The sequence below is a fragment of the Triticum urartu genome, chromosome 5 (genome assembly GCF_003073215.2).
Source record: "Triticum urartu cultivar G1812 chromosome 5, Tu2.1, whole genome shotgun sequence".
Lineage (NCBI taxonomy): Eukaryota > Viridiplantae > Streptophyta > Magnoliopsida > Poales > Poaceae > Triticum > Triticum urartu.
This window is the reverse complement of record NC_053026.1, coordinates 362092818-362110974: the sequence shown is the minus strand read 5'-3', so window position 1 is coordinate 362110974 and position 18157 is coordinate 362092818. Positions and strand designations below refer to the sequence as shown.

Below are 18157 nucleotides of genomic sequence, written 5' to 3'. Positions count from 1 at the left end.
TTTGATCATCTCATCAAAGCGAATGTTCCAACTCCGAGATGCTTGCACCAGCCCATAAATCGAGCGTTGGAGCTTGCACACCTTGTCAGCATTCTTAGGATCGACAAAACCTTCCGGCTGCATCATATACAATTCTTCCTTAAGGAAACCATTAAGGAATGCCGTTTTGACGTCCATTTGCCATATTTCATAATCATAGAATGCGGCAATTGCTAACATGATTCGGACGGACTTTAGCTTCGCTACCGGTGAGAAAGTCTCATCGTAGTCAACCCCTTGAACTTGTCGATAACCCTTAGCGACAAGCCGAGCTTTATAGATGGTCACATTGCCATCCGCGTCTGTCTTCTTCTTAAAGATCCATTTATTTTCTATGGCTCGCCGCTCAACTGGCAAGTCAGTCAAAGTCCATACTTCGTTTTCATACATGGATCCTATCTCTGATTTCATGGCTTCTAGCCATTTGTCGGAATCCGGGCCCTCCATCACTTCTTCATAGTTCGAAGGTTCACCGTTGTCTAACAACATGATTTCCAAGACAGGGTTGTCGTACCACTCTGGTGCGGAACGTGTCCTTGTGGACCTTCGAATTTCAGTAGGAGCTTGATCAGAAGTATCTTGATCATCATCATTAACTTCCTCTCTTGTCGGTGCAGGCACCTCAGAAACATTTTCTTGAGTTGCGCCATTTTCCGGTTCAAGAGGTAATACTTCATCAAGGTCTACTTTCCTCCCACTTACTTCTTTCGAGAGAAACTCTTTCTCTAGAAAGGACCCATTCTTGGCAACAAAGATCTTGCCTTCGGATCTGAGGTAGAAGGTATAACCAATAGTTTCTTTAGGGTATCCTATGAAGACGCATTTTTCCGATTTGGGTTTGAGCTTTTCAGGTTGAAGTTTCTTGACATAAGCATCGCATCCCCAAACTTTTAGAAACGACAGCTTAGGTTTCTTCCCAAACCATAATTCATACGGTGTCGTCTCAACGGATTTCGACGGAGCCCTATTTAAAGTGAATGCGGCAGTCTCTAAAGCATAGCCCCAAAAAGATAGCGGTAAATCGGCAAGAGACATCATAGATCGCACCATATCTAATAGAGTGCGATTACGACGTTCGGACACACCATTACGCTGAGGTGTTCCAGGCGGCGTGAGTTGTGAAACTATTCCACATTTTCTTAAGTGTGTGCCAAACTCGTGACTCAAGTATTCTCCTCCACGATCTGATCGCAGGAACTTGATTTTCCTGTCACGTTGATTCTCAACCTCACTCTGAAATTCCTTGAACTTTTCAAAGGTCTCAGACTTGTGTTTCATTAAGTAGACATACCCATATCTACTCAAGTCATCAGTGAGGGTGAGAACATAATGATAGCCACCGCGAGCCTCAACGCTCATTGGACCGCACACATCAGTATATATGATTTCCAATAAGTTGGTTGCTCGCTCCATTGTTCCTGAGAACGGAGTCTTGGTCATTTTACCCATGAGGCATGGTTCGCACGTGTCAAATGATTCGTAATCAAGAGACTCTAAAAGTCCGTCGGCATGGAGCTTCTTCATGCGTTTGACACCTATGTGACCAAGGCGGCAGTGCCACAAGTATGTGGGACTATCATTATCAATCTTACATCTTTTGGTATTCACACTATGAATATGTGTAGCATTACGCTCGAGATTCATTAAGAATAAACCATTCACCATCGGAGCATGACCATAAAACATATCTCTCATATAAATAGAACAACCATTATTCTCGGATTTAAATGAGTAGCCATCTCGTATTAAACGAGATCCTGATACAATGTTCATGCTCAAACTGGCACTAAATAACAATTATTGAGGTTTAAAACTAATCCCGTAGGTAAATGTAGAGGTAGCGTGCCGACGGCGATCACATCGACCTTGGAACCATTCCCGACGCGCATCGTCACCTCGTCCTTTGCCAGTCTCCGCTTATTCCGCAGCTCCTGCTTTGAGTTACAAATGTGAGCAACTGCACTGGTATCAAATACCCAGGAGCTACTACGAGTACTGGTAAGGTACACATCAATTACATGTATATCACATATACCTTTCGTTTTGCCGGCCTTCTTGTCCGCTAAGTATTTGGGGCAGTTCTGCTTCCAGTGACCACTTTCCTTGCAATAAAAGCACTCAGTCTCGGGCTTGGGTCCATTCTTTGGCTTCTTCCCGGCAGCTTGCTTGCCGGGCGCGGCAACTCCCTTGCCGTCTTTCTTGAAGGCTTTCTTACCCTTGCCCTTCTTGAACTTAGTGGTTTTATTCACCATCAACACTTGATGTTCCTTTTTGACTTCTACCTCTGCTGATTTCAGCATTGCAAATACTTCAGGAATGGTCTTTTCCATCCCCTGCATATTGAAGTTCATCACAAAGCTCTTGTAGGTTGGTGGAAGTGACTGAAGGATTCTGTCAATGAGCGCGTCATCCGGGAGATTAACTCCCAGCTGAGTCAAGCGGTTATGCAACCCAGACATAGTGAGTATGTGCTCACTGACAGAACTGTTTTCCTCCATCTTATAGCTGAAGAACTTGTCGGAGACTTCATATCTCTCGACCCGGGCATGAGCTTGGAAAACCATTTTCAGCTCTTCGAACATCTCATATGCTCTGTGTCTCTCAAAACACTTTTGGAGCCCCGGCTCTAAGCTGTAAAGCATGCCGCACTGAACGAGGGAGTAGTCATCGGTACGTGCCTGCCAAGCGTTCATAACGTCTTGTTCTGCAGGGAGAACAGGTGCTTCACCAAGCGGTGCTTGTAGGACATAATCTTTCTTGGAAGCTATGAGGATGATCCTCAGGTTCCGGACCCAGTCCGTGTAGTTGCTGCCATCGTCTATCAGCTTGGTTTTCTCTAGGAACGCGTTGAAGTTGAGGACTACGTTGGCCATTTGATCTACAAGACATATTGTAAATATTTTAGACTAAGTTCATGATAATTAAGTTCATCTAATCAAATTATTCAATGAACTCCCACTTACATAGACATCCCTCCTGTAATCTAAGTATAACATGATCCGAGTTAACTAGGCCGTGTCCGATCATCACGTGAGACGGACTAGTCAACGTCGGTGAACATCTTCATGTTGATCGTATCTTCTATATGACTCATGCTCGACCTGTCTGTACATGCTAGGCTCGTCAAGTCAACCTAAGTGTATTACGTGTGTAAATCTGTCTTACACCCGTTGTATTCGAACGTATAGAATCTATACCACACCCGATCATCACGTGGTGCTTCGAAACAACGAACCTTCGCAATGGTGCACAGTTAGGGGGAACACTTTCTTGAAATTATTACGAGGGATCATCTTATTTAAGCTACCGTCGTTCTAAGAAAATAAGATGTAAAACATGATAAACATCACATGCAATCAAATAGTGACATGATATGGCCAATATCATTTGCTCCTTTGATCTCCATCTTCGGGGCTCCATGATCATCGTTGTCACCGGCATGACACCATGATCTCCATCATCATGATCTCCATCATCGTGTCTTCTTGAAGTTGTCTCGTCATCTATTACTCCTACTACTATGGCTAATGGTTTAGCAATAAAGTAAAGTAATTACATGACGTTTATGTTGACACGCAGGTCATAAATAAATAAAGACAACTCCTATGGCTCCTGCCGGTTGTCATACTCATCGACATGCAAGTCATGATTCCTATTACAAGAACATGATCAATCTCATACATCACATATATCATTCATCATTCATCACAACCTTTGGCCATATCACATCACAAAACACTTGCTGCAAAAACAAGTTAGACCTCCTCTAATTGTTGTTGCAAGTTATTACATGGCTGCTATAGGTTTCTAGCAAGAATGTTTCTTACCTACGCCAAAACCACAACGTGAATTGCCAATTTCTATTTACCCTTCATAAGGACCCTGTTCATCGAATCCGATCCGACTAAAGTGGGAGAGACAGACACCCGCCAGCCACCTTATGCAACTAGTGCATGTCAGTCGGTGGAACCGGTCTCACGTAAGCGTACGTGTAAGGTTGGTCCAGGCCGCTTCATCCCACGATGCTGCCGAATCAAGATAAGACTAGTAACGGCAAGCAAATTGACAATATCGACGCCCACAACTACTTTGTGTTCTACTCGTGCATAGTAACTACGCATAGACCTAGCTCATGATGCCACTGTTGGGGATCGTAGCAGAAATTAAAAAAATTCTACGCATCACCAAGATCAATCTATGGAGTATTCTAGCAACGAGGGGAATAGGAGTGCATCTACATACCCTTGTAGATCACGAGCGGAAGCGTTCAAGTGAACGGGGATGATGGAGTCGTACTCGCCGTGATCCAAATCATCGATGACCAAGTGCCGAACGGAAAGCACCTCTGCGTTCAACACACGTACGGTTGGGAAGACGTCTCCTTCTTCTTGATCCAGCAAGGGGGAAGGTGAGGTTGATGAAGATCCAGCACCAAGACGGCATGGTGGTGGATGCAGCAGGATCCCGGCAGGGCTTCGCCAAGCACAAGCGGGGAGGAGAGGTGTTACGGAGGGAGAGGGAGGCGCCAAGAGCAAGGTGCGGCTGCCCTCCCTCCCTTCCACTATATATAGGGGCTAGGGGGCGCATGCCCCCTTGGAGATCCCATCTAAAGGGGGGGGGCGGTGGCCCCTGGGGGCAACGGCCCCCTTAGGGTTTCCAACCAGGGGGGCGCATGCCCCCTCGGGGGGGGGGGGGGGGCAACGGCCCCCTAGGGTTTCCAACCCTAGGCGCCTTGGGCCCTTGGGTGGGGCACACCAGCCCATCAGGGGCTGGTTCCCACGCCACTTCAGCCCATGGGGCCCTCCGGGATAGGTGGCCCCCTCCGGTGGACCCCCGGGACACTTCCGGTGGTCCCGGTACAATACCGGTAACCCCCGAAACCTTCCCGCTGGCCGAAACTGGACTTCCTATATATAAATCTTTACCTCCGGACCATTCCGGAACTCCTCGTGACATCCGGGATCTCATCCGGGACTCCGAACAACTTTTGGGTTACTGCATACTAATATCTCTACAACCCTAGCGTCATCGAACCTTAAGTGTGTAGACCCTACGGGTTCGGGAGACACGCAGACATGACCGAGACGCCTCTCCGGTCAATAACCAACAGCGGGATCTGGATACCCATGTTGGCTCCCACATGCTCCTCGATGATCTCATGGGATGAACCACGATGTCGAGGAGATTCGATCGTCGGTATCCCGATACCTCGTTCAATCTCGTTACCGGCAAGTCTCTTTACTCGTTCCGTAACACATCATCCCGTGATCAACTCCTTGGTCACATTGTGCACATTATGATGATGTCCTACCGAGTGGGCCCAGAGATACCTCTCCGTTTACACGGAGTGACAAATCCCAGTCTCGATTCGTGCCAACCCAACAGACACTTTCGGAGATACCCACAGTACACCTTTATAGCCACCCAGTTACGTTGTGACGTTTGGTACACCCAAAGCATTCATATGATATCCGGGAGTTGCACAATCTCATGGTCTAAGGAAATGATACTTGACATTAGAAAAACTTTTAGCATACGAACTACACGATCTTGTGCTAGGCTTAGGATTGGGTCTTGTCCATCACATCATTCTCCTAATGATGTGATCCCGTTATCAACGACATCCAATGTCCATGGTCAGGAAACCGTAACCATCTATTGATCAACGAGCTAGTCAACTAGAGGCTTAGTAGGGACATGGTGTTGTCTATGTATCCACACATGTATCTGAGTTTCCTATCAATACAATTCTAGCATGGATAATAAACGATTATTATGAACAAGGAAATATAATAATAACTAATTTATTATTGCCTCTAGGGCATATTTCCAACATGGAGGTGGTGAGATTGGCCCGGGTGGGGGTGACATACGAAAAAAAATTAAGTAACGGTCAAACGGACAAAGCAACTGTGTGAACAGTTGTTTCACTTGGCAGTGGCAATCACTATAATTTCGACCAAAAATAGGGGCAAACCCAATGACATATGATTTTTTTTTGGCAAAAACACTTCTCCCTTTAATATTAGGTAAGAATATGAATTACCCGGAGTAGTGATCTAAACGCTCTTATATTCTTTACGAAGGGAGTATATATATAAAGGAAAGGGGTAAGATGCAGCTTATTGCACTTTAGACCAGGTATTACAAGTATGCATCAGTTTGCTCACACCAACATCGCAACTGTATATAAAGGCTTCTCTAGTTCAGATGATTTCTCCAAGGGTCTCTTTGATTAATGCATCAGTTTGCTCACACCAACATCGCAGCTGTATATAAAGGCTTCTCTAGTTCAGATGATTTCTCCAAGGGTCTCTTTGATTCTCATGAATTATAGACAGAGAATATAGCAGTATGTCTTTTCAATACTACACAATTAGTTTGGACGATTGATTGTGCGCAAGAAAAACATAGGATCTTCACGCAAGGTTAGAGTGGATGAAAACTTTCCTATGAAAACTACATATGAATCCTAAGGAAAGAAAGTTGAGGGATATGCAAGCAAACAAACAATAAAACAAAAAATAAACAAGATGCTTCTAAACTGAAAGATGCTATGTACAACCGTGTCTAAAATGAATTTCCTGGGCTAGACAAACTTGCTCCAAAAAGAATCAACTAAACAAACACCAAATATAAGAATCAATCGCCGTCGCCAACGCCAAGCCATTCCCGGAATCCAGCGAGGATTGCACTCTTCCACAATGGACAACGATATCAAATTGATCACCAGAACTACAAATCAGAGAAGCTGATGCCGGAGCTGCTGGTTTTCCCTTCTCAGTTGCTGCACTTCCTTGGTCAGGCCTTCCAGCTTCTCCAGGACCAAGTTCATAACGCCAGATGTTTCCATCTGCTTGTTGCGGAAAAGTTCGTTATGTTAAATACATGTACTAAACTTAACTAGCACAACTAAACAATCTAATAAATTCTCCATTCCATGGGCTGAACTGACCTGGTAGTAACAATTGTGTCAAAAGGAACAAAAGCACCAAATAATAGTACTACCTCCGTTTCAGTTTACAAGTCCTACGCGTATACCTAGGTTACCAATTTTATCATCTTAATATAAACTATATAACACAAAAATTATACGGTTTGAAAATAGAACTTCTGAAGTTTATATTGATATATTTTTTGTAATATATGACCTGTATTAGGTCGGTCAAATTGACGACCTAGGGGCACGCGCACGCCCTGTAAACTGAGAGAGGTAGTAAGATGCATTATTAAAATAAAGGCAACTGGTAGAACGATAAACACCAGGGATCTTATCACTCGCATAGTGGACTGTTGCCACGAGTTGGCCAAGTTTCCAAATACACGAAAACGTTCAGTTTGCCTAGGTCAAGAAAATGATGCATGCCATACCAGTAACTCTAGAGTATACTATGTTGAAAATCCTGTTTTGGCTAACTACATATAGGTGATTTTGAGATAATACCAAGAGCTGCATGTGTTTGCCAAGTTGTCATGTTGAATGCTGATGTTTTGAATTGCATTTACCAACAGGTGATGATGGTGATACATGGGTTGATACAGCTAGATACCATTAGCAAGGACAGTAGTGTACGCCACACAATAAAAAACAACGATAATTTCTGACAGTGGTGCTTGCAATTGACAACAAGAAAGAACAAGGCCACAAAGCAACTACACAAAACAGAACCTACAGTTTTCTTACCTCCTGCATGTGAAACTGTCTTAGAAGTTCAATGTGGAGATTTCTCACATCCTCATGTATAGACTTGTGAACCGATCCTAGAGATTCCTCGAGCATGCGCTGAACATACTGAAGGGAGAATGAAGAAGCTCCCTGTTGATCAGCTGACGAACCTGAGGTTGGCAATTGAGGTGGCACCACCCCCTAATAAAATTGCATATGGACACTCCATTAGTAAATAGTTGTGTTTACATTTTTAAGTCAAAAAATTAACAAATAATTCTTACGTTGCTTGCTAGAAGGCTTCCAGACGAAGAGGTCATTGGTGCCTCCTGTCTTGATAATAGACTAGTAAGCAGTTCATCTTTTGTTTCTGCTCCAGTCTTCTTTGATTTTGGCGAACCAAATGCTGAAGCTAACCCTTCACTAAAAACAGAGGATGTGCTCAATCTATCAGTCAAAGTTGAGGGTTTCCATGCGGATTTGGGAAGTGCTGCTCCTGGCAAATCAGAATTCACCGATGGCACGGTCTTGGACATAAAGGATGAGGAAACTGAAGCCTGTAGGCTACCAGATGATGTCTCTAGGGAAGACTGCGCATTGCTCAAGATGCCCTTGTTTTGTAAGTTCATTAAAATGTTACTTGTTAGAGAACCTTTCAATGAGAGACTGGTGGATGAAGCTGAATCCTGTAAACCTGCAAACGCCAAACTGCCAGTCTGAAAGGCTGATTGCCCAAAGCGTGAGATTTGTTGACGATGTGTTAGCCTGTCGGGCAATGCATTTCCAGTTGATGATTCTGGTGGGGAGATAGATGGTTCACTCTTCCATGATGGCACGGGTGAGCTACTCGCAGATGAGGCGCCATCCTGCAGAACAAAGTTAAGAAGGCTCAATTGGCATCCTGAGATGACAGAGAACAGAGACAGTGAAAATAATATGAAAACACTACAAATCTGACGTCAAATTTTTAGGCATGGCAAATCTGACGTTTTTCATGGCAATTTATATTGGCACGATGATGGTAAATTTAGCTTGCAAGCACGGCAATTTTCTGACAAAAACTGAACTGAGGCAGATTTGTCATGCTCGCCAACTGAACCTGCCATCCTCAGAGCGCATAATTTGTCATGAAAAACGTTCGATTTGCCATGGTAAAAAATCTGACAACAGATTTGTAGTGGTCGAAACAATAATAGGTTTTCCAGAAGAAAGAAACCTGTCTTGAAACGGAATTAGACCTCCAGTCCGAGATTGGATGTGGCTCACTGTTCCCTTCCATATACTGGAACTTCCTAGTTGCTGATAATTTCTTATCTCCAGATTTATCATCTTTTTTTGCTTCATCACTCCCGTGCTCATCCCACCAGCTGTTGCTGGATGGTGTGAAAGGCTGGACATCAACAAGTGGAGAAAATACATCCATATCATCCTTTATACTGAAGTTGCCACGAGGAGCCTGTAGCTTTGATAATGGTCCACCAGACAATGGACGGGCCCTATATGGAGTTTCCTCTGCAGTAGAAGATTTTGAAGTGGAAAGAAATCCACTTGTGTTCCCTGTCAAAGAAGAGCGAAGACTCGTAATGCCTGCTCCAGATGGAAAAGTTGAAGGTGTTGCTGAAGGCAAAGGATCTGGCATAAGAATAGAATCTTCACTAGTTCCCCCCAGAAGGGCAACTTCTGAAGAACTGTTCTCGCTAACAATGACAGGCTTTGCCCGTTGCCAGCATAAACTTGTCACAGCCTGGAAAGCAATGTAAATTCGAAAATGTTAAACAACTCAAGAGAGCAGATATAATGGAACTTGTTAAACAGTTACACATCAAAGCCCATGGCAGTCTTTTAACCTTGTTTAACTAGGAAGCTATCAAATTTCACAAACAGGGACTCTGCAAAGTGCATAAATTTCTGTGCAAGCATAACAAAATTATAAAATATATGAAAGTCACTAATATTATTCCCAACATTGAGCGCACAAGAACAAAATAGCGAATTGATTTGCGAAACATGTTTTACAGATTTACAAAATGATGATATACGAGCTAGAGTTGGGGTAGCACCAATTGAAGAGAAGCTTGTCCAACATCGTCTGAGATGGTTTGGGCATATTCGGCACAGGCCTCCAGGAACTCCAGTGCATAGCGGACGGCTAAAGCGTGCGGAGAATGCCATTGGAGGAGTCCGTTAAGAGAGACCTGAAGGATTGGAGTATCACCAAAGAACTAGCTATGGACAGGGGTGCGTGGAAGCTTGATATCCATGTGCCAGAGCCATGAGTTGGTCGCGACATCTTATGGGTTTCACCTCTAGCCTACCCCAACTTGTTTGGGACCAAAGGCTATGTTGTTGTTGTTGTTGTTGTTTTACAGATTTACATACAATATGAGAGTTAGAAATAACATTTAAGCATAGACTAAGAAGTAGAAATGCTATTGTTAATATTAAGTTTATTAAATTTGACCAGCAACATTGTTCATACAATTCCATCTCCATGCAGGTTTCTATTTTCAAAAGGAATGAACAATTTGTTCTCTTATTATGGTGCAGCATACGCTATAACCAGAGGCAGCGCTTTTGTTAATCATCTGCGCTGAACTAATAAAATATTGAACAGTGGTAGTTGGCATACTTTTATACAACTGGAAGTGTTGCACTAATATGTGTACATATATCCACCAGAGAACAGCATTTCTATGTAAACAATAAATCGCAGGGCACCAATGAGGAAAAGAGACATGTAAGGTTCCCCACCTCTGAGCTATTGTATGCACGAAGAATTGTCAATGGCTGGGGTTTGCCCCGAACATCATAGAATACCACACGCCCACTATTTGTGCCAGCTGCCAATATTGTGCCATCATCATTATATGCCAATGATGAGAAAGGGGCATCATGAGGAATAGTGTGTGTTGCTCTTCTTGATGCAGAATCGAGTGTGTATAGCTTCTTATCGAGGCCAACTGTAGCAATTATCTAAATGAACCAAATATGATAAAGATTATTTATGGCCAGTAAAAAAATCAAACTTCAAACGCCAAGCATAATACTAAAATAAACCTTGTCACTGGAGGGTGAGATACAAACACCACTTGTGGGTGCAGAATGTTGCTTCAGCCATGAGACCTGCACAAGGCATTAGTCGATTCAAGAGTAGCATTGAAGAAAGCACAAATACACCATGATAAATCCGGGTTAACACATCAAGTCATAAACAGCAAGAACAGTTCACATAACTAATCTCAACCTTTTACACTAAACAGTGAAGCAAGCAGTTTTACTAACTAGATGATACCCCGCACGTTGTTGCGGGATAGTTTGCAACTTATTTCAATGAGATTCCTTGTATGAAACATGAATATTTGGAGAGCTAGAACTGAAAATACATACGACTTATTGTGTTTGATTATTGTACAGTTGTATACTATTTATTAAATATAAATATCACGATAGGATGGAAATTCCCATGCATGTTTGCATGTTGAGGTGAGTCTTTTCCCATGCATGTTGCATGATAATGTGGCATGCTTGCATGTTTAAAGAAATAGGTTAGTGAGGGTGGGCCCTCTCCATGCATGTTGTGTGATGAGGTGGCATGCTTGAATGTTGAGAGAAATAGGTTAGTGGGGGCTAGTTATTTAGATATAGAAGATGTCAATCAACAAATAGTGAATCTTGATCTCAGCTTTGCTAAATACTACAAAAATCCTAGGTGTATCTGCATCAGTTTCCTTCAATCTAACTTGTCAAACTTGAAACTTCAAATGAAGCTCCTGTCAGAAGTTTCTCCAAGAAATGAAGAGAATCTCAGATAAGGCGATACGGCAACATAACTTTCATATCAAAATCATCATCACAAAGGGACAGACTGCAAAGGAAGCTGAGGATGAAATGTACGTTCATTGTTCTTCAGAAAAAGATGATTGAAGTGCAAGAAAGGAAAATGATCTATAATACACGTTGTCGGCAAGCATACATTCAAAGTTTAGAGAGGTATTGAAACTCAACTTTCCCTTTTCACATATTTTTGCTATCTCAATTCTGCATTCTACTTTGGCATTAAATACAACAAAATGGGAACACCCATGTCATAGGGTGAACACTAGAATAACAGGTAGAACCTAACTAGTTACCAAGGCAATATTGCTTACCTTTGGAGTCCTCGCGGTTGTATCCCAAAGATGCACAGAACCATCATCGCCTGCTGTCGCCAATATATGCCTACTATTACGTGAATAATCGAGCACTCTCAAAACCTGGCCTTGCAGAAAAAAATAAAAGAAAGCTCATAAGGTCAGAATCAAAATTTCCAGAATTCCAGTATAGCTAGAGCATACTGTGAGGCATTGTCATTTACAAAAAATATATATATTACCTGTCCATTTGGATCACTAAGTTCAGCAGCACGTGCTCCAGAAGCAAGATTGTGAAGAATCAGGTCGCCCTTCATGCTTATTGATGCCAAATGTTCATCTTTGCAGTTATACATTACACCAGTAATGGTGTCAGTGTGACCACTTAGCCATTTGATACATCTCTTCCGTTGCAAATCCCATATCCTAACAATATGGCCACTCCCACCAGAACAAAGATATCGAGAACCTTTGTTGCTAAAACTGATGGAATATATGGATTCCTGCCAAGAAAATACAATTTGTCGTGCTCAGCCCCAGCTTATATATAGGAAATAATATATTCAAGATGTCATCGGCCGATTGTCTAGTACAGAAAGGCAGCTGGTACATATCATGGGGTATGAGAAAATAAGTGAAAGCCCCATTACCGTATTTCAAGTTAGAGAGTAAAATAAAGCTGTTTTTGTAGAGTAAAGAGGCAGAAAAAAAACAAGCATGCTTTTAAACTTACATCATGGGTATATAATAGAACAAGCCAGTAACAGAAACAATGCTATAAAAGGTATCAGTATCACTGTAAGTCTGGTTGTTGCATTGCTGCCAGAGCAAACAATATTAGGTACACCTTTTGGTTGTATTACCAAACTGCTCATTTGAAGCAACAAGATACCTATGCAACAACATCAATGGACAGGCAGCTGAAACTGCAGGCCTGTCATACAAATAAATGACAGACGAAATTGGAACTGCTACACGAATTAGCAACAGAATGTTACATGAAAATGACTACCACACATGTCTGACAGTTAAAGACGTGAGCACAAAATCATAAGAATGCACTGATACCTCAATGTCATCCCCACGATCAACAGTTGATGTCGGTAGCTGTCCTACATTTTGACCCTTTTTATGCCACAATGAGATCTTTTTATCATCCCCAGCACTTGCTACGATTAGATCTGCAGGTTTAATACGGCAATGAGTTGGTGTTATTACTTAGATTCATTATGCAATTAGATTATGGAACCATTTCATTAAGATAATGAGTTTAAACTTCTTGTAAGAAAACTTAGTCAATTCAGGAAACACATCATTAGACTCAAGAGTGACATAACAAACATTGCACTAAGATTAAAATACAAGAACATCGTTATAACTTTATAGATATCATGTTTTCCCTAATATGCATTATGTATACTTCATTGAGATTTAATACAAAACCAAAAAAGGGCATGAAGGATGCACACTGCATCTTGCCAACCTCCTACAACAACAACAAAAACAACTACAGACCATGACAATTGATCATGGGAAGATTGGAAGTTAAAATTTTAGTTTGATTGCTCGAGGTTGTTGTACTACAAGTAATGCCACATGACTAAACAAATAATTTGCAAAATCAACAGGACCTAGGAATAGCTTTCCTACGGAACAGATAATATGCTATTTCAAGGCCCTATCTGGGGGGACTCCAAACTCATCTAAAAAAGATGTGGCAACTCCTCAAATGTGTCTTCTAGGGTTCAACGTACAAGGAAGGTGAAGAACCTCTCCACTACCTTTCTTTACAGAAGCTAGCTTCTGCAGGATGATATCCCTCTCAAACAGGACCTAGGAATTACAAGGAGCTATTATAAGAATTGCACTGCAAAGAAACCAGCAACCATGAACACAACCCAAATTCACGTGCATAGAAATGCAAAATGCAAGGTCTATGGAACAAGCCAAGTGAAATGAAACTGCAGACTAGCTCATCACTATAGCAGAAAATAGTGGTTGTATAATCACTGTAATCATGCATCAATAGGCAGCTGATAGTAATGGAGTGTGTAATTATAAATATAATAATACTCGGAAAAGTATCTGTTGTTGTGTATATCATGAGATGCAACAGTACTGATACTATTTCTTCGTCAGTTATTGTCTTTCGAGCAAACAGAGCTCTTACAAACAACAAAAATTACTGTTGGCAAACCGAGTAGATCCATCCATCAATGTTGATATCTCCAAAATACCTTTTGTTTATCCCGTCCACATACCGTTAGGAAGCATATGAGCTACATTTTGATCCTGGGTCTATAGGATGAGAAATTTAGGCAAATAACTTATATTACCGTCCCAAAAGATTGAAAACTCGGTGACAACGCTAGAGGCTGATGGCACGCAAGACACGACGAAAGGATCGAAGCTCTAGCTCGCACACGAAGATCCTCGCGTAGACGCAAAGCAAGCGAATTGGGGAGATCTGAGAACGGGGGTGAGAGAGGGCAGCGAGCGAGCTGGGGGGAGGGAGATGGTTACTGACTGGTGTGGTTCCACTTGACGGCGTTGACGGGGTGGCCGGGAGCGGGGGAGTAGGCGAGGACGCAGGGGTCGCCGGACTCCACCGTGACGTCGAAGAGCTTCACCGTGTCGCCGCCGCACGTGGCGAGCAGCGGCGCCGCCGGATCCACGAACCCCATCGGATCCGGGCACCGGGCTGGACGGGGGACGGCGGCGGCCTGCGGATTTCGTTAGGGTTTGGGCCCGTGGCCGGCTCCCGTGGGGGTTTGGCGCTGGTGGGTGCGGCTGCGGCGGAGGAGGAGGAGGAGGAGGAAATTTGAAATTGAAATTGTTTTTGCTGGATTGAACTGAACCGGTTGGTGACGTTGGGGCCGGCCTCTCGCTAGTGTGCATTCCAAGGTTCCCCTGCCGGCTGCCACGCTGGAGGCGGCCGCTTCTTTCGACAAGTTTTGTTTGGGTGTGTTTGGATCTATGGGTTTTTCTACAAAATACACCCAAATCGCATATTAGATTTGATAATTATTAAGAAAAACAGCTAATTACGATAGATAGAAAAAAGATAATTTGACACAAAATGATCAATACAAAAAATTACATCGAAAATTATGTTGGTCATCTTCTTCCTTCGATAGTACGCTGTCCACCGAAAATTGAAAATTGCACTAAACCGGCAGCAAAGAAAATGAACATATGTGAATGCCTTTGTCATACTAGGTTTTGAAGACCACATTAGTCACTTGTCACTTTAAGCGAGATCTAGAAATCGTTGAAGGGACATTGGTTAAGGCATCAACCCATGCAATCTTACCCTTCTTCATCACCGGTTCAAAGGGGCGGGAAGAAACTAGACCATGTCAACGAACAAATCGAAAAAAAGATACCAAAGTCGTCACACCAATAGGGGATTCGGTATAGCAGCTCATGTTTGTGTGCGGTTCGCGCTCTCGCTAGACTGGACAATATTTGTTTTGTTGTTGGAACTCGGGTAGAAATGTGTGTCCCGGCTCCAACGCTATTCTAGAAATGCAAAAAATAAGAGATTCAACAAATGGCTCTCCTTGATTGACACTTCAATTGCCAAGATTCAAGAGAGCCAACTAATGAGGCAACATCTAACGTCGGCATCGGATTGGATATCATCGAGGTAGGGAAAGGCCGGAGACCTTAGTCCAATGCGGAATCGCCCACATCGTTGATGCCACTAGAGCCAAAACCTAGGAGAAGGAGGAGGAGAAGCAATCAATAAAAGCAGAGTGAGCATGCATACCACTGGAGCAGTGGAAACTCCTTCCCAGACACCTGCACAAGCCGCTCGTTAGTGGGGAACAGGTGGAAAGACGAAGCTGCCGACCTCTTCGATCCTCTCCGGGCAGCAGCTCCGCCTCTAGCGCACCGCCTATGCCAACAACAACAACTCCTCCTCTGCCGTGCCTCTAGATAGCAACAATACTTCCTCCGGCAGCGGCACCTCCGCGAGCAACAACCCCCCCCCCACACACACAACACCACCTCAGTGAGAGGCAGCACCTCCTCTGGTGCAAAACCGCATCAAATAATAAAAGCGTTGAAGGTCATCGGCCCATCGGCGGCCGTCGACAGTGAATGGAGGAGGCGACTCAGGCCCGTCACATCATGCCCGTGTACAACAAAACGATGGAAGCCGCCATGGATGTCACATGTCAGATCCAATCCGCCTACCTGCTTCTCCGCCTCTCGCACGACGACGAAGGGGATCACCACCGACGCCGTCGATGTGGTGTGTGAGTGTAACGCCCTCGATGCGACTATAGCTCCCACGTGTCGAGGCACGACTTAGAGGCATAATCGCATTGAAGGCATATGTCGCAAGTGAGGTAATCTTCACACAACCCATGTAATACATAAGGGAAAGAGATCCATAGTTGGCTTACAATCGCCACTTCACACAATTACATAAATAAAGCATTACCTCATCCAAATACACTCAAGGTCCGACTACGGAACCAAAATAAAAGAAGAACCCCAAATGCGACAAAGGTCCCCGATCGACCCCAACTGGGCTCCACTGCTGATCAACTAGAACGAAACAACACAACGGACAAAGTCTTCATCGAGCTCCTCCTGAGCTTGGTTGCGTCATCTGCACGGTCTCATCGGCACCTGCAAGCTGGTTTTGGAAGTATCTGTGAGTCACGGGGACTCAGCAATCTCGCACCCTCGCGATCAAGACTATTTAAGCTTATGGGTAAGGTAAAGGTATGAGGTGGAGCTGCAGCAAGCGACTAGCATATATGGTGGCTAACATATTCGCAAAAGAGAGCGAGAAGAGAAGGCAAAGCGTGGTCGAGAAACTATGATCAAGAAGTGATCCTATAGCAACCTACGTCAAGCATAACTCCAACACCGTGTTCACTTCCCGGACTCCGCCGGAAAGAGACCATCACGGTAACACACGCGGTTGATGCATTTTAATTAAGGTCAAGTTCAGGTTTTCTACAACCGGACGTTAACAAATTCCCATCTGCCCATAACCGCGGGCACGGCTTTCGAAAGTTCAAATCCGTGCAGGGGTGTCCCAACTTAGCCCATGACAAGCTCTCACGGTCAACGAAGGAATAGACCTCCTCCCGAGACGTTCCGATCAGACTCGGTATCTCGGTTCTTCAAGACATCCTCGACAATGGTAAAACAAGTCCAGCAAGACCGCCCGATGCGCCGACATCCTGATAGGAGCTGCACATATCTCGTTCTCAGGGCAACACCGGATGAGCGCTCCGTACAACTAAAACTAGCCCTCAAGTTTCCCCAAGGTGGCGCTGCAAAGGACTCTAGTTCGGACCAACACTTAGACAAGCACTGGCCCGGGGGGGATTAAAATAAGATGACCCTCGGGATGCGCGACTCCCAAGGGAAAAGGCTAGGTGGCGAATGGTAAAACCAAGGTTGGGCCTTGCTGGAGGAGTTTTATTCAAAGCGAACTGTCAAGGGGTTCCCATTATAACCCAACCGCGTAAGGAATGCAAAATCCGGGAACATAACACCGATATGACAGAAACTAGGGCGGCAAGAGTGGAACAAAACACCAGGCATAAGGCCGAGCCTTCCATCCTTTACCAAGTATATAGATGCATTAATTAAATAAGATATATCGTGATATCCCAACAAGTAAATAAATGCTCCAACAAGGAACGCCTCCAATCTTCACCTGCAACTAGCAACGCTATAAGAGGGGCTGAGCAAAGCGGTAACATAGCCAATCAACGGTTTGCTAGGACATGGTGGGTTAGAGGTTTGACATGGCAATTTGGGAGGCTGACAATCAAATGGTAGGCATCGTAGCATTGGCATAGCAAAGAGCGAGCAAACTAGCATAGCAAAGATAGTAGTGATTTCGAGGGTATGATCATCTTGCCTGAAATCCCGCAAGGAAGAAGAACGAGTCCATGAAGAAGATAAACGGACGTAGACGAACGGATCCTCACAAACGCGACGTTACCGGAAACAATCCGAAGAAGCAACACCGGAAAGAAGCAAACAACATAGTAAACAACCATCACATAGTCATGGCATGATGCACAACCAAGTATGATGCATGTTCGGTTTAAATATGCATGGCATGGCAAAGTGCACAAACAATCCTACAAATTAAGTGGAGCTCATTATGCAACGGAGTTGCATATTGAAGAAAACACCACATGACTTATTTAGTTCTCTCTTGTTTATGTACCCAACAAGATTAAATGTTGTTAGCATGGCAAGAGGTGTCACAAGATGAAACTATCTAATCTAGGCAAGTTTAAAATGAGGCCGGAACAACAAAACAACAAGTCCGGAAACT

General features: G+C 43.8%; 1 protein-coding gene across 2 annotated transcripts; it reads right to left on the bottom strand.

The window, feature by feature from the left end:
- Positions 1-6552: 6552 nt before the first annotated feature.
- LOC125509032 (protein NEDD1-like) lies at positions 6553-14703 on the bottom strand. Of its 2 annotated transcripts, XM_048673886.1 has the most exons (11): positions 14363-14486; positions 13617-13668; positions 12904-13016; positions 12078-12338; positions 11854-11958; positions 10763-10828; positions 10457-10678; positions 8922-9449; positions 7990-8571; positions 7724-7906; positions 6553-6892 (listed from the first exon to the last, which is right to left on the bottom strand). In XM_048673886.1, exons 4-11 carry the CDS (start codon positions 12189-12191, stop codon positions 6782-6784), a joined length of 1911 nt encoding a protein of 636 aa, XP_048529843.1. In that variant the 5' UTR covers positions 12192-12338; positions 12904-13016; positions 13617-13668; positions 14363-14486; the 3' UTR covers positions 6553-6781. The 2 variants fall into 2 exon arrangements, with proteins under 2 accessions (XP_048529843.1, XP_048529841.1); XM_048673884.1 differs by lacking the exon at positions 13617-13668 and having other exon boundaries at positions 14363-14703.
- Between the last annotated feature and the right edge of the window lie 3454 nt (positions 14704-18157).